Source organism: Zonotrichia albicollis, chromosome 13 (assembly GCF_047830755.1).
Source record: "Zonotrichia albicollis isolate bZonAlb1 chromosome 13, bZonAlb1.hap1, whole genome shotgun sequence".
Taxonomy (NCBI): domain Eukaryota; kingdom Metazoa; phylum Chordata; class Aves; order Passeriformes; family Passerellidae; genus Zonotrichia; species Zonotrichia albicollis.
Genome location: NC_133831.1, coordinates 6,675,242 through 6,689,665, shown reverse-complemented (window position 1 = coordinate 6,689,665; position 14,424 = coordinate 6,675,242). Strand labels below are relative to the sequence as shown.

The 14,424-nt window shown below is 59.1% G+C and overlaps 1 protein-coding gene across 6 annotated transcripts in view; it reads right to left on the bottom strand.

Moving 5' to 3' along the window:
- The window catches only part of KIFC3 (kinesin family member C3), a 15,727-nt gene extending 1,303 nt beyond the window's left edge, over window positions 1-14,424 (bottom strand). Inside the window, exons 1-21 of one of the 6 annotated variants that reach the window (XM_074550839.1) lie at window positions 14,068-14,424; window positions 13,130-13,244; window positions 11,360-11,538; window positions 10,088-10,217; window positions 8,023-8,219; window positions 5,862-5,927; window positions 5,308-5,442; window positions 4,983-5,222; window positions 4,657-4,830; window positions 4,382-4,529; window positions 4,165-4,295; window positions 3,964-4,075; window positions 3,652-3,833; window positions 3,472-3,576; window positions 3,135-3,265; window positions 2,439-2,562; window positions 1,872-2,001; window positions 1,537-1,766; window positions 757-891; window positions 315-423; window positions 37-65 (exon numbers count right to left, since the gene is read on the bottom strand). In XM_074550839.1, coding sequence (XP_074406940.1) covers window positions 61-65; window positions 315-423; window positions 757-891; window positions 1,537-1,766; window positions 1,872-2,001; window positions 2,439-2,562; window positions 3,135-3,265; window positions 3,472-3,576; window positions 3,652-3,833; window positions 3,964-4,075; window positions 4,165-4,295; window positions 4,382-4,529; window positions 4,657-4,830; window positions 4,983-5,222; window positions 5,308-5,442; window positions 5,862-5,927; window positions 8,023-8,219; window positions 10,088-10,217; window positions 11,360-11,538; window positions 13,130-13,244; window positions 14,068-14,415 — 3,126 coding nt within the window. In that variant the 5' untranslated portion in view covers window positions 14,416-14,424 and the 3' untranslated portion in view covers window positions 37-60. The other 5 variants (XM_074550838.1, XM_074550840.1, XM_074550841.1 and 2 more) reach the window with 5 other exon arrangements.

Here is a 14,424-nt window from a genome sequence, read left to right as displayed (position 1 = left end):
CAGAGCCCTCCACCAGCACCGGCCGCAGGCACTCACCTGGCAGCCACGGCTGCCCCTAAGTCAGGCTGAAATCGAAGGGAAAGAGGTTCAGCCTGCTGGCATTGCCCTCCTCTTATCCCCCCATAGCCATCACAGTGCCTTTGAACCAGGGCACTCTTGGGGAAGTGCCAACCATGGCTAATTAGCTATTAACTAATGAGCTGATTACAGAGCTGCTCTGTACTCCCCACTGCAGGCTTTGCCATGGGCTGTTGGCTGGAGCCTCAAGGGACAGAGGGACCCTGTCTGGGCTCTCCAGGTGTCCCACCACCCACCTGAGGTGTGGAGCTTCCTGCGGATGGAGGCAGAGCGACTGGAGAGATGCCCTGGGCTGGGGGATGCGTGGCCCCGGCCTGCTGGTGCTGAGGAACCCGGCGAGTCACCCTGGGAGGAGAGGGGACACAGCCCCAGGGTCAGCGAGGCCAAGAGGGCAGGAATGGGGATGGGCTCACAGGCAGATAGTGCATGCCTGGGTAGTGGTGCCCAAATGTTCCCAGGGGCTATCACGGGGCTGCTGCAAAACAGGGCTTGGAACAGCCAAGGCTGCAGCATTGGCTGGACACTGCAGTTTGGGGACAATCTGCATCCCACCAGGTGATTGTGCCCAATGGGGGTGGCTCTAGGGGGACATCCAACAGCTCTAGGGACCACATGTGGGGGCAAAACAGGGGAGATCCCTGGGGTGAGGGTGAAGGACACCAGCAGTCTCTTGAGTACCTCCAGGTGCTCCTGGCTGGGCCAGGAGCCCAGCTCAGCCTTGCGGGAGACAGGACCCAGCTCCACAGAGCGAACCCTCTCGGCAAACTTCAGGGAGCACAGCGTCTCGCTGGTGTTCTTCTCGGCAGGGGAGACCTGTGCTCAGGGAGGAGAGGCACAAAGTCACCCTGGCAGCTGCCTGTGCACCCAGGAGCTCCCCCCTAGAAAACCTGCTGCTGCTGGCCGGTGAGATGCTATTATTAACCTGCCCCTCCCAGGCTAGCCCCATCCATCCTTGGTGTCTGAGCCAGCTGGATTCCCTGTCACCAACTGCCCCAGTGCGAGGAGCAGCCGGGAATAGCTGTGGCAGGTGCAGGGGCTCAGGCAGCCACCCTGGGGGGCTCAGTGTGGGTGCCAGCAGCTGGGAGTGGGGGCTCACAGGGCAGGGGTAGAGAAACTACCAGAGCTTAAAACCCTCCCAGAAAAAGAGGGGATGGAGAGATGACAATATATTAAGAGATTGTATAATACTGCCCATAGGGATAGCATCCACATGCAGGCAGGGAGGGCAGGATTGTGGACCTCCAAATTAATTCCGCACTCCTTGGCTTTGTCTAAGGAATGAGTGCAGAGACAGGGAGAGAGCTGCCACTGGCACCATGATTGCAGACTGCTCACCCATGGGAGAGGCCCATTCCCTGATTCCAGCCTCCCTCCCACCTGTCTCAACACTGGGGCAAGAACGGGCTCAGAAATCAGTGAGGGGCTGTGGGGATACAGGCACCGGTGTCCAGCCCCTACCTGCACCATCATGAGGGTCTTGCTGTCACCGCTGAGCGAGTCCTGCAGCAGGTAGGTGAGTTTGGAGTTGCGGAAGGGCACGTGGCCCTGGCGGGAGCGCAGGGCGTAGATGACATCGCCCAGGGCCGACAGGGACTTGTTGATGTGCTGAGCCTCGCGGAGCCGGCTGCCCTCCGCGCCCGACCGCCCGACCCGCTCCGAGCCCGCCAGGTCCACCAGGTTCAGCTTCCCTGAGGGCACACAGCCAAACCCACCGCTGGCATCAGCGCCCAGCCCTGCACAGCCCGGGATGGCACAGCCCAGGTGCCTCGGTGAGGGTTTGCTGTGACACCCACCTGTGGTGCGGAGCCCCGTGCTGCGGTCCAGGCCGCGGACGGTGACGATGAGGAGGGCGTGGGAGCGAGAGCTGTGCTCGTTCAGGTTGGTGCACTCTGTCACCCGCTTGATGTGGCCAAAATCGAAGACCTGAGGGAGCCCGGGGAGTTGAGAGGGTGAGGCCAACCTGCCTCAATCCCACCATAAATCCCCTGTGATCCAGGGATGTAACCTGAGCATCAGCCCCCCACGGGGTGCTGGCCCAGCAGGGTAATGACCGCTGTCAGGTCTTAGCTTGGGTGATGCACCAAAGGCAGGGGTGACAGGCAGGGCACTGCGGTGACAGCCGCACCCCACTAATCCCTCAGGAACTCTCTGGGCCCCACGCTTTTATTTTTAACACCCTGTGGCTCATCCCATGGGACAGTGACCCTCACATCACACCCAGGGACCTATTTTGGTCTCTGTTGCTCCCCATGGCTTCAGAAATGCTCCCAAATCCAAGAGTTACACACCAAAGACCCCTCCCCAGTTCCCTGCACCCCCGCTGCCACCCCCCTGTGCCCGCTGCCCCCATGTCCCCACACCTTGTTGATGTCCTCCACGCTCTGCACCCTGAACTCAGTGAGCCCCGGCACGTAGAGCTGCCCGCTGCCATCAGGGCACAGCTTGATCTCCAGCTTCTCCTGCGGCTCCTTCCCCAGCAAGTCCCTGGGCAAAGGGGCACTTGTTATCATTCCCATCCCAAGGGAGTGCTGGCATCCATTCCTGGCTCAGAGCTGCGTGCCAGCACTGCCAGAGCAGCCATTTCTTCCCAGGAAAGCTGCACATCCTATTTATAGACCTCAACTCTCTTGGCTCCCATGTGCCTCCTCTCACCCAGCTCAGACCCCGCTCCCATCCCTGCTCCCGGTTATTCTCATGGATGAGAACCCAGGCTCCTCCCCTCCTGTGGCTGGACTAGGAAGGAAAATATTTCTCATGCTTTCAGCTCCCAGTTACAAATTCCTAAATATAGTGTCTGTGGGCAGGGAAAGGGGGAAGAAGGAGATGCCCCCACCGCTGCATCAGGGTCAGAGAGTGGGAGTGATGGCACAGCTGGGAGCCTGTGCAAGCGATGGAGCTCATGGGAAGGACAGCGTGCACCAAATAAATTAAAACTAAGTCCTTGCAGGGCCAAATGCAGTGCCCTGGGACAAGCTGTGAGGCCGAGGAAGGGGTAGAGGGATGTGGGGGAGAGCAGCATGGGGTGATGTCCATAAGTTTCTTGCCCGTGCCCATACCTGAGTGCCTCGTTGTAGATCTCGGCGGCGCTGACGGTGATGGTGTAGTCCCAGTCGGCCGCCTTGCCCCGCACCTCGGAGAAGAGGAGCTGCAGGGCCCGCTGGTTGATCCCTGGGTTTGCTGCCGTCCCCTGAAGGATTGAGGTGACAAACAGGGAAAAAACATCCTTTGGCATTCCATTCTGTATTTTTTCTGAGCAGAAGCAAAGCCCAGGGGGATGTTGTGGAGCAGCAGTGCACACCAAGTCTGAGCTGGCCACCAGCCTGGTGATTGAGATTGGACACTGCAGGGTGGGAAGCCAAGGAAGAAAATGGAAACAAAGCCAAGCAAACTCACCTCCATTGTGTAGGTTTTTCCTGCTCCTGTCTGCCCATAGGCAAAGATACAGACATTGTAGCCATCAATGCAGGAGGTGACCAGGGCTTGAACCTCCTGAAACACCTGGGGGAGACAGGGAGAGTGAGGAGAAGGTGGCTGCCTCCCCTCCTCACACCAGCAGTGGACGGCAGCACCCACCTCCTCCTGGGATGCTTGTGGGGGGAAGACTTTATCCAACTCAAAGGACACCTGCTTCCCTTTGTGCAGGAGGTGCAGGACAGCATCATCATCAGCATCAAAGGTCACAGCGTTGGCTGCCTCAGGGCCCTCCCCATCCTCTTTTGTGATGGGGCGCACTCTCCCGAAAACACGGATGTTTCCTTGGAGGAGAGAAGCAGGGAGTCAACCATCATGGGGTGGGCTGAAGCATCCTGCAGCCAACCCAACCACCTTACGGGGACGCTCCCGTGTCCCTGCTGTCCCACCTCAGGGACACCACACCCCGCACACCTTTGAGCCGCACCAGCTCGTTGTGACACTTCTTGCGGAGCTGCAGCTCCCGCCGGTACTTGCGCAGCAGCTCCCGGTTGGTGCTGTGCACCTCCTCGATGGCCTGGCTGATCTGGGGATAGCAGAGATCAGAGGCTCAGCGAGCCCCCAGCACCTCCACCCTGCATGGAGGGTGCTGGGTGGGGGTCCTGGGGGGCTCACCTCGGCCCTGGCGCTGCGCAGGGTCTCCTGGAGAAGCAGGGGGAAGTCGCGGACCTGGCGCTTCAGGCTGTTGTAGTCGTGGGTGAGGGTGCGCAGCGCCGGCTGCAGCGTCAGCAGGTTGGTCCGGACACCTGCAGGCGTGAGGCAGGGTGAGGGGCAGATGGTGACGCCCCAACACCAGTCAGGCAACCCTGCCAGCCCCCTGCACCCTCCTCACCTGCCAGGTTCTCATGCACCGCCTTCATCTCCACCTGGGCGCGGGAAAATGCCTCTTCAATGGCGTGGTTCTTCTCGTCCTCCATCGCCTGCATCTCCTCCAGCATCTGCCCATGGGCTCGCTCCAGCTCAGCCTCGTACATCATGATCTGGGAGAGGAGCAGTGGGAGATCACATTGAGAGAGTGCCCACCTGCTGCCACACCGTGTTACCTGGCAAGTACCAAGCAGGCAGAGAATGGGGGGGAGCTCTGATTTACATTTATCGCACTCAGACCTGAGCTCGGAGCTGAGCCTCCGTCTTCTGGGAGCTCTGCAGTTGCTGCTCCATCTCCTTCAGCACCTGCTTCTGCATCCCCACCTGCTCCTGCAGGTACTGGTTTCGGGACTGGGTCTCGCACAGGGCTTGTTTTACCTTGGCTGACTCCACCTCCACCGTCTTGATGATGTACTGCAGGGGAAAGCACCCACAGATGGGGTGTGCTGGGGAAACAGCACCTGAAGGGCCTGGGGTGGAGCTGTTGCTGGCCCAGGGGGAGATAATTTAGGAAATCATGGTGCTGAGCTGATTTTTTTTCCAGCCAGGAAAAATGGAGAGCTCACCTTGATCTGCTGGGGCTGGGACTTGAGGCTGGCAATGGTCTCCTGGCTGTCCCGCAGCCGCCGGCTGAGCCGCTCCTCCTCCTCGGCTCTCTCAGCCAGGGAGTCCTTGAGCCGCAGCTCCACCTCGGCCAGGCGGTTCGTCTTCTGCTGCACCTCCAGGTCCAGCTCCACCAGCCTGGCCCGCGTCTCCTCTGCCTCCCGCTGCAGCTGCGACAGCTGCTCCTGCAGCTCGGCCTTCTCCTGGTGAAGGACAGGACAGCCAGGGCCATGTCACCCATGGGTGCCCGTCACCCTGCCACCACCACGGCCACCTCCGGGGACTCACCTGCAGGTGGGGACAGTCGCGGCACGGCGCCTGCTGCTGCCGCTGCAGCTCCCCCTCCAGCGCTTTCATCTCCTGCCGCAGGCGCTCGTTCTCGGCCGCCAGCAGGTCCCGGTGCTTCTCGGCATCCGTGCCACCCTGGAGCGGGTGCGAGAGGACATGGAATCTCCAGGCTCCCCAGTGAGTCCCAGCCTGCTGCCCTCACTGATCCCCCAGTGTGCCATTCCCAGGGAGGCCCTGCCGGCCCTTTGGGAACACTCAGCCTGCTGCACTGATGAGCCTCCTGCTGCCCCCAGGGAGCCCCAGCCCACAGAGGGGCTTTCACTTCCCACCCCAGGGTGACAGCCCCAGGGTCACCAGTGCCACACACTGCATTGCACAGAAAATCCCACACTTTTGCTCCTCGGTGTCTCTTGGCCTGCACAGTCCAAACTGTGACCTGGGGGAGGTTTAATCCATCTCCACCCACCCCGTGTTCCCTCTTCCTCCTCAGTGACCCAGAGCTCCAGCGTCCCTCAGGGCAAGGGTGGCTCAGTCCCACCCCAGTGGCTGCTCACCAGCTCCGAGCGCAGCCGGCTGATCTCCTGTGCCTGCTCCAGGAGCTTTTCCTTCAGAGTTTCCACCTGTCAACACAGACCAGGTTAACCAGGAGGCACCTCAGCAGCTTCTGGAGGAGACCCCGCGGTGCTGCCCCAGCCACACATGTCCAGTCTGGCTCACACTTTTGTTATGCTTTAATTTTCCACCTGGCTCTGAGCGCCTGATTCACACGAGCAGATTAAAATGAGCATTAATGAAAGCTTTGCTTTGACCTTGTTCAACCATGGGTATAATTTGTCCATGTTGAGCACTAGCAGAAACCATTATTAAAAAAATAAAAAGGCATCATCTTTGGAGAAGGGTAAAAACAAACCCATCCATAACTGTGTTTGAATAGCTTTGTCCAGCCCTCACAACCAGCTTTGCTCTACGTTCTCTATTTTTCTTTCTAGGAATGTTATCTTGGTACAAAGAGGGAGCAAGACCTCTTCAAGAAAACCATGTCTGAGTCCCATAGGATGATGCTCTCCATCAACCCCCATCTGGGCATCCACCCATCTCATGGGACCAGGCTGCCCTCCCTGCAAAACCAGATGGATCTTAAAAATCCTCAACATTTTTTTGTGCAGAGACCAGTGAAACTCTCCCAAAATCTGCAGTTATTGGAATAAACAGCAGCACTGAGTGCATGGTAAAGCCAGCAGTGTCATGGGCTGTGCCACAGTGGGGTTTACCCATCTGCTCTGTCCCTACTTGACAACCATCCCCCAGATCCCAGCCCGGCTCCCACTTTCCCCACTCCAGAAAGCTGCCAAAGCCCTCTCTGGGACACGCCTGGGTATTGCCCCATCCCAATAACCAGCCAGCAACCGGCTCTCCATGGACCATAATTTAGGAACAGCTGATTAATAACCAATGCAGATGTGCTGAGATGGGGCTGTAATTAATCTGGTAAATTATTCAGCCACGCCCTTGCAGAGATGGCAGCAGGGTGGGCAGCCCCTCTGTGTGCCCTGTATTGGCACAGCTGGGAGCTGGAGCTCCCCAGCTACAGGTGGGGAACAGCGGCTGCTCCAGCCCGGATCGGGATCCCGCTCCTTCCACAGCAAATCTCCCTGGCTCTGACTGGGAGTGCTGAGTGCCTGAGTGGGAAAACCCCATTTCCATATCCACTGAGAGAGATTATTAAGCTATTTTTATAAGTATTTTTAAGGGAGGGGAGGCACTGAGAAGAAAAGAGTCACGGCTTGTTCCGGGAAAGCCGCCAGCCCAATCAGCCGGCGCACACGCCGCAGCCTGCCCACCATCCCCTATGCCGGCAATGTTCCTCCTTTCCTACCTGCTCGGGCATCTCCAGCTGCATCCTGCTCTCTGGACGTGACAGGGACTCTTTGGCAGCTGGGTCTGGCTCGAGCCGTGGCCCGGCCATCCCAGAGCTTTGGAGGTTTGGGGCAGCTCCTGGCTCCGGCCGGTGCCGGCTGCGCCTGCTGCCCAAGTGGCGAGCGCAGGGCCAGGTCCCGCTGCACTCACGCTTGTGTCATGCAGAGCATGCCAACCAAATGCAGGACAATTACCTCCTCCTTTTGACACCCGTGGAACAAGCAGAACCTGACTGCAACAGCTTCCACAACAGCCACATGCAAATCTCTTTACGAGCAGGCAAAATTTCCATGTCCCTGAGACGACCCAAGTACTCGTGCTGGGGATGTGCCTGCATCAGTGCAGGAGGTGCTTTTGGGGGGAGTGTCACAGTGGCCAAAACCTGTCCCTTCATTAAGCCATTCTGCGCCTTCACATTCACTTTCCACCTGCTGAAAGTCACTAAAATTAAACTGCTAGGTCAGTCTCACAAGCTGACCCCGTGGCAGCCATGCTGTGCTGAGTGCATGGATGACTGGTGCAGAGCTGCATCCTGATGCCCAAAGCCCTCCTGGCCATGTCATGCCCAGAGAGCCACACAGCCTTGTCAGCACTACTGCAGTGCCACTGGGGACTGCAAGCTTCCCAAGGGAGGCGCAGCCAGAGCCAATGCTCAGGAGCACCCAGCAAAGGAGATGCTCAATGATGGAGATCCTACACTCCTTCCAAGTGCAGCCACCACCAACTGCCACAGAGCTCCAGCCAAGCCACAGAGAAGACCCTGATGAACCCCTTTGTGTCACCCTGTCCCCTCCATACCTGGCCTTGCAGCTGGAGAGAGAGGGAAAGCTCATTGTTCTCCTGGGCAGCGAGCTTCTCCTGCATCTCCAGCAGCTCCTCCTGCAGCCTCAGCTTCTCCTTCTGCAGATGTGCCATGGAGGCCATCACCTCCTGGATCACGGGGAAGGGCCGGGCCGTGGCCAGGCTGGCACGTTTCCCACTGCAGAGCCTCCCTCCTGCAGCGTGAGCAAAGATGGAGCTGGTCAGGGCACAGCCACCTGGCTGGGGAGCAGAATGGCAGCCATGGGGAATCCCCAGGGGCTGAGCTGCAGATGGGAATGCAGGAAACTGGACCTGCACAGGGATGTGTCAGAGGCACATCCCAAGTGCCAAGGTGCTCAGCACAGCAGGCCTGGCTGGCAGTGGGCTCCAGCTGGGTGGGAGCCAGAGGGATCTGCAGGTGCCAGCAGAGCATCCCAGGCCACAGCACAGAGCAGCTGCCCCCAGCAGTGCACCGTGACCCAGCCCCATCACACAGTGCAGTGCTGCTGCCTCGCTCAGATAACAACCGCCCTCAGCAGGACGCTGATTCACCCCGGCACCCTTTCTTCTGAATGAGCAGGTGCCCGTGGAAAGCAGTGTGTGATCATGTCATTAGCGTCTGCGTCATTACACACAAACATAATGGAAGCAAAATTTAAATTATACAGGTACCCTCAATGGCCATATTGCCTAATCCTTGTGTGTTTGGCTTTCTAACCTTCCTAGCATTATTTTAAACATCACTTTCTGCATGTTAATAGAGCCACCAGTGCTGACAGAAGCCAACCTGGCCGTACATCAGAGCCTACCAAATGACCTGGTAGTTCCCAAGAAGCAATGAGCTGGCGTGACTCATCCCCAGTGTGGGATGAGGCGGCAGGACGGACGGACAGGATCCCGGCTGCCCGGCGCCCTTCCCTGCCTGCTGTGGATTTCAGAAACCTGAGGTTTCACAGGCAGGAGCTGCTGCTGGGAATCCCTGTGCTGCCTGTGGGAAGATGCTGCCTGCTTCATGGGAAACGTCCTGAATGCAAAAAGAGACTTTTTTGTCTGTGAGTCAGATTTTCTACCCCTAAATGGAGTTAGGGAGGCAGCATAACCCGCAAAAAGGTGAAATGCTGGGACCAAACCACAACTCTGCTGCTGACTGCACACCATGGGGCTTATCCAGCAGTGGTTGCAGAAGTGATCAACAGGTTTTGTCCTCCTGCCATGGCTTGGATACTCCAAAACAGCACTGTCAGGTGCTGGCTTTTCTTTCTTTCCATGCTGAAAGCTCAGCCCAGCTCAGGCAGAGGACCGTGGTCTTCTCTTTAAAATCAACACACAAAAAACCCAAAACAAAAAACCAAAAATCCCACCCTGAAATCTCCAAAGTTGCCAGGAACACCAGCTTTCACAGTGACCCTCCTGCTTTCCAAAATGCAGAAATTTGCAAAATTCAGAAAGCCATTTGGAAAAACACCTGTTCCTCAGCTCTGCCCTGTAACCACTGCCAGTCAGACCCTGACCCCCTTTCTCCTGCATCCTGTCCCTTCCCAGCCACTGCCTCAGGAGCTGCTCTGGGATGCAGCTGGGGACCAGACCAGGAGCAGCTCCCAAGACGTGCCCTGGCAAGCTCACACAATTCAATCCTGACCAAAAAGACAGGAAACTCTGGGACTTTGGGATTTCCCCATCCTGGCACAGCCATGCACGCTGCAAGCGTTTCCACACGCGTTACATTTTCCTTAAGAAGGAGGAAACAGCAGCAGGTTCATCGGAGCTCACCTGCTCTGTTCATCCAGCTCAATAATTCATCAGTCCCTGTCAGCAGCCAGCAGCTGGCTGGTGTTGGGTTTCTCCTGAGCTCTGTTCCCACAGTGAGCTCAGCCACACATCTACATGCACCCCAACAGAGGAGAGGTTTCCTCGATACCCACGGGCAGATACCAAGCCCTCATCCCATCCCATCCCATCCCATCCCATCCCATCCCATCCCATCCCATCCCATCCCATCCCATCCCGAGCACCCAGCACTGCACCCCTGCTCTCTGTTTTGTCCAGGTTCGTGTTTTCTCACCTGTTTTCTCCACGTTCATGGTGGGGGCTGCCTGCACGGCCGCTGGCTCACGGGGGGCTGCGGGCGGCTCCTCCTCCGTGCCCCGGTGCCGCGGCTCCTCCCGCCGCTTGCACGTCGTGTCCCGCAGGGCCTGTGGCACACACAGGGCAGGGAGCTGGGACAGTGACAACCCACACCGGGCTGGACACGGTGCCAGCAGCTGGCACGTCCCAGGGCTGGCCAGGACGAGGGAGCAGGGTGGGAAGTGCAGAACTCACAACAGCAGAGCTTGGGGAAACCCTCCCTCCAAGGGAGTTCTGTGTTGGGAAGCTGCCACAATGAACTTATCATGTTTTTAGTTCTCCACATAAAAAACTGTGCTCAGCTTGGCCACACAGCTGTACTGAATATTTCCTATTTTTCTCCCTATGGCCTTCAAAAGAAAGAGACTCTGACTTGGAAGCATGGCTCAAGCCCTGGCGGATGGAGCTCCAAAAAAAATCAGAAGAAATCTGAAAGGAGCTTTCATAAGGCTGCTATAAAAGGGGATTATCAGCCAAGTTCACCCTGCTCAATAATGCCTTTTCTTTCTCAAATCTTATCTCAGAGCCTGTGGCATCACCCCACAGGCCAGTGATGCTGGGGAAACCTCATTCCAGCACAGGGGCAGACACTTGGTACATGCCAGTAATTTGGGAGTAATTTGGAAGGAGGCAGCAGCATCCTCCTGGAGAGGCCGCGTGTCTGCGGTGCCACTGCATCTGTGACTCCAGAGGGGTTTTGCCGAAGGGAATTCATCGAGGCTGGTGTGTGATACGGAGGTGTTTTCCTTCTTTTCAAAGAAGGGGATTTGAATGATTTGCCTGGAGCCTGGAATGAACTCGTGGCAGCTACACCAGTACGTGGTGTCCCGACACTGTCCCTGGCCGTGGCACCCTGCCACCTCCTTCTCCTCCATCCCACTGGCAAACACCACCTCACGGCACTGCATTTCCTTATCACACCTCTGCCCTGAGCTCTCCTGCCAGCATGACCTGTAAGTGACCCAGAAATGCTATTCTGTTATGAACACTGCTCCCCATTGATGCCTTTTCACTCCCCAGAGATGCTTTTCCCTCCCCACCCAGGCAGCAGCTCTGCTCGAGGCACACACTGCAGGGCTCCAGATACAACCTGGTTGTGCTGAGGGATGGAAGAACCAGTTGGCTCCCACCTGGATGGGTGCAGGGCATCCTCCCCATCACCCTACAACTCCCTCCCCGTACATCCCATGGCCGGCTCAGCATTCCTCACCTGCAGCGCCCGGCAGAGCCCACGGGGGTTGGCAGAGTCCGGCCAGCTCACGCTGAGGATTTTCTGGTGCAGCAGCGCCGGCAGCAGAGGAGCCCTGGGAGCGGCTCCTGCTCCGCCCCCAGCGCCGAGCCCGTCCTGCCCACGGCCTGGGATGGAGCAAAGAGCATCACTGGATCCACCTGGGAGCACACACACAGCCTTCGGCCAGCTCAGCAAACCCCCCTCCTCCTCCTCGCTGCTGCCGCCACCACACCGGCGTGGCAGAGACAGCGCATGACTTGTATTAAAAATGTTAATTATGTTAATTAGAAAAATTAGCCCTCCGGGGGGCGGAGACTGGTTGCCAATGACTAGTAATGAGAATTCAGGGTGTAGCTTCTGTCTGGCCTTGGCATGACCAGGTCTGTGCCCCGACCAAGGATATCCCAGCTCTACCCCTGGCCAAGCTGCTCCACTTCCTACGATCCTATCTTGGCAAAGCTGCCAAAGCCAGCTTGCATCACCCAAACCAGACAGACGGACCCTCCCTCCACTGCCCCCAAATATTTCCTTCATTTGTCAGGCAGCCAGACCCGAAAGCAGCCAGGGCAGCACTTCCCTGTCCTGCTGAGCCACACAGGAGGAAACAGCAACCCAAGGAACCTTCTCCCATGGCTGTGTCCTCCTCTGCCACAGGAAAAGCAGCTGGCAAGGGCTACATCCCACTGCTTGGGGACCCTCTGTCCCCCCACCTGTCTGCCACAAGTGCTGCCACCATTGCGGGTGGCCAAATCTCTTCTCCAGCTGGCAGGGGAAAAATCAATCGTTCACAAATCAAACCACAATAATGCAGCCTTTTCTCCCTAAAACCACACAGAGGAAGTTGGGCCAAAGGTGGAACCAATGTCCAGAGGGAGATGTGCCCTTATGAAGTTAGTCCACCACTCTGGACTTCTTCCCAGCCTCTAATTATCCATAACATTTTGCACACGCCATGAAAATTGAGCGTTTCCAAAGTGCTGGATAACAGGAGACGATTTCCCCATCCTGGCACAGGCAGCGGCAGCCGTTGGGCAGAGAAAGAGCTGAAAACCCTGGTTTTGGAGGCTTTGGTGCCAACCAGCATTTGGCTGGACTGGCCTTAGTGCCAGAGATGAAGCAGTGCCCAGAGAAGTGTCTGCCAGCACGGAGGGATGAAGGCAAATGCTGAAGCCAGGAGCAAAAGAAGTTCAAATCGGGGGGTTCAGACTCCCCCTTTGCCAATCCCATTCAGCACCATCGGGGAGGGAGGTGGGAAGGGAAGGGCTGTTTCCCAGCAAGCAGCTGCAGGTTGGGGCAGGCAGCTGCCCGCCTGCCTGCAAAGCAGCTCAGCCTCCACAGAGCAGAACTCCGACTAAACTCACCCATGGGGTCCATGCACCAGGGAGGGACAAGGAGCCTTTCAAGGAGCCAAGGCTGGGAAGAGCAAAGGGCCTGCATTCACCCTGCCATGCAGATCACTCTGTTTTCTATCTTACATGTTAAATTTTAACCTTTTTCCCTACGATTCCCGCTCAGAGGGGCCAGCAGGGAGATGGAGGCAGCCCTCCCTTCTCACCAGCAGGCTGCCCAGAGCTTTGTGCCTGCTTCTGAGTCCCCGTTTCTCAAATCTTGACCTTCATCCGGAAAGAAATGTGAAAAATGCGGGCTGGCCTGTTCCCAGCCTCTCCTTCCCCAGCGAACAGGGCGTGAGTGCAGCAGGCTGAGCCCCAAGGGGCAAGGACAAGGGACAAGCCACCGTGCCGTACTCACCGTCCGGGGCAAGGTCCTTGGCGTTCCAGGCGGCTCCGGCGTTGGGCCCGGATCCCAGGTGCCAGGCGGAGCGGGATGTGATCATGGCACGGGGGTCCCGGGCACGGCGGCACCTCTGCGGAGAAGCGCAAGGACGGACATCTCACCCGCTCTGTACCCAGCTGTAAATCCCAGCGGGACGTTCTGGAGCAAAACACGGCGGTAACAGCGGCTCCGACTCCCGAAACCCGCAGGAAGTTGCATCAATCCCGTTTTTTGCTCCCGAAAAGGCGACAGCCCCGGGCTCCCTCCGTGCTCCCAGCGGATGTGACATAAACGGTGTCTGTAATTAATTTACTCATTCCTGAAGCCTCTCCGGGCCCCTCCTAACCTCGGGCTGGGGCTGACTTCAGGGAGTTAGGAACTCCGGGACCGCGGGCAGCCCTGCAGCCGGGCGGCACCGCACCCACCGCATCTCGGCGCGCACAATGCCCCGCACGGCACCGCCCGCTCCGCTCCCCCGGCACCGCCCGCTCCGCCCCGCTCTCGCCGCTCCTCACCGGGGCCGCTCCGGCGGGGAACAGCGCGCGGAGCCGCCCAGCCCACCAAAGGGTCCCTTGTGCTCCCGACCGGCGGCTCCGGGCGGGGGGACCCGGAACGGGGCGGTCCCGGTGCCGGTGGCGCAGCCCCGCTCCGCGCAGCCCCGGTGCCAGTGCCGGTCCCGGTTCAGAAGGCGCAGCCCCGTTCCGCGCAGCCCCGGTCCCGGTCCCGGTCCTGGTCCCGGGGCCGGTGCAGGAGGCGCAGCCCCGGTCCCGGTGGCGCCGCCCGCCGTGGGTTAACGGGAGCCGCGCTCCGTGCCAGCGCTCCCAGCCCGCAGACAAAGGGAGCCCCGGTGCTGCCCGGTCCAGCCCGGCTCCCCGGTGCCGGCGGTGCCGGTGCCGCCAAGCGGGGCCACTCACCGGGCACGGGGCGGCGGTGACAGCAGCGGGGCACCCGGCACGGCCCCGGCCCGTCCCCGCCTTCCCGGGCACTTCGGTAACGGAAGCGCCGAGCTCCGCCCCGCACCCGTTACCGCGGAAACGCGCGAAACCCCCGACGGGCGGCGGAGGCGGGGCTGCCGTTCCCGCACCGGCTCCGGGAGCGCGGCCCGGCCGGCTCCACTGGGCTCCCTGCGCGGCCCCGCAACCCCTCCCCGTGCCCTTCCCAGGGCGGGCCGCCCCCGCCGTGCTGCCCTGACCCTCCCTGGCTATGGCGCTGGGGCTCCCGGTGTGTCCCGGGCACTCCCCGTGTGTCTCTGCCATTCCCATCCCAAGCCT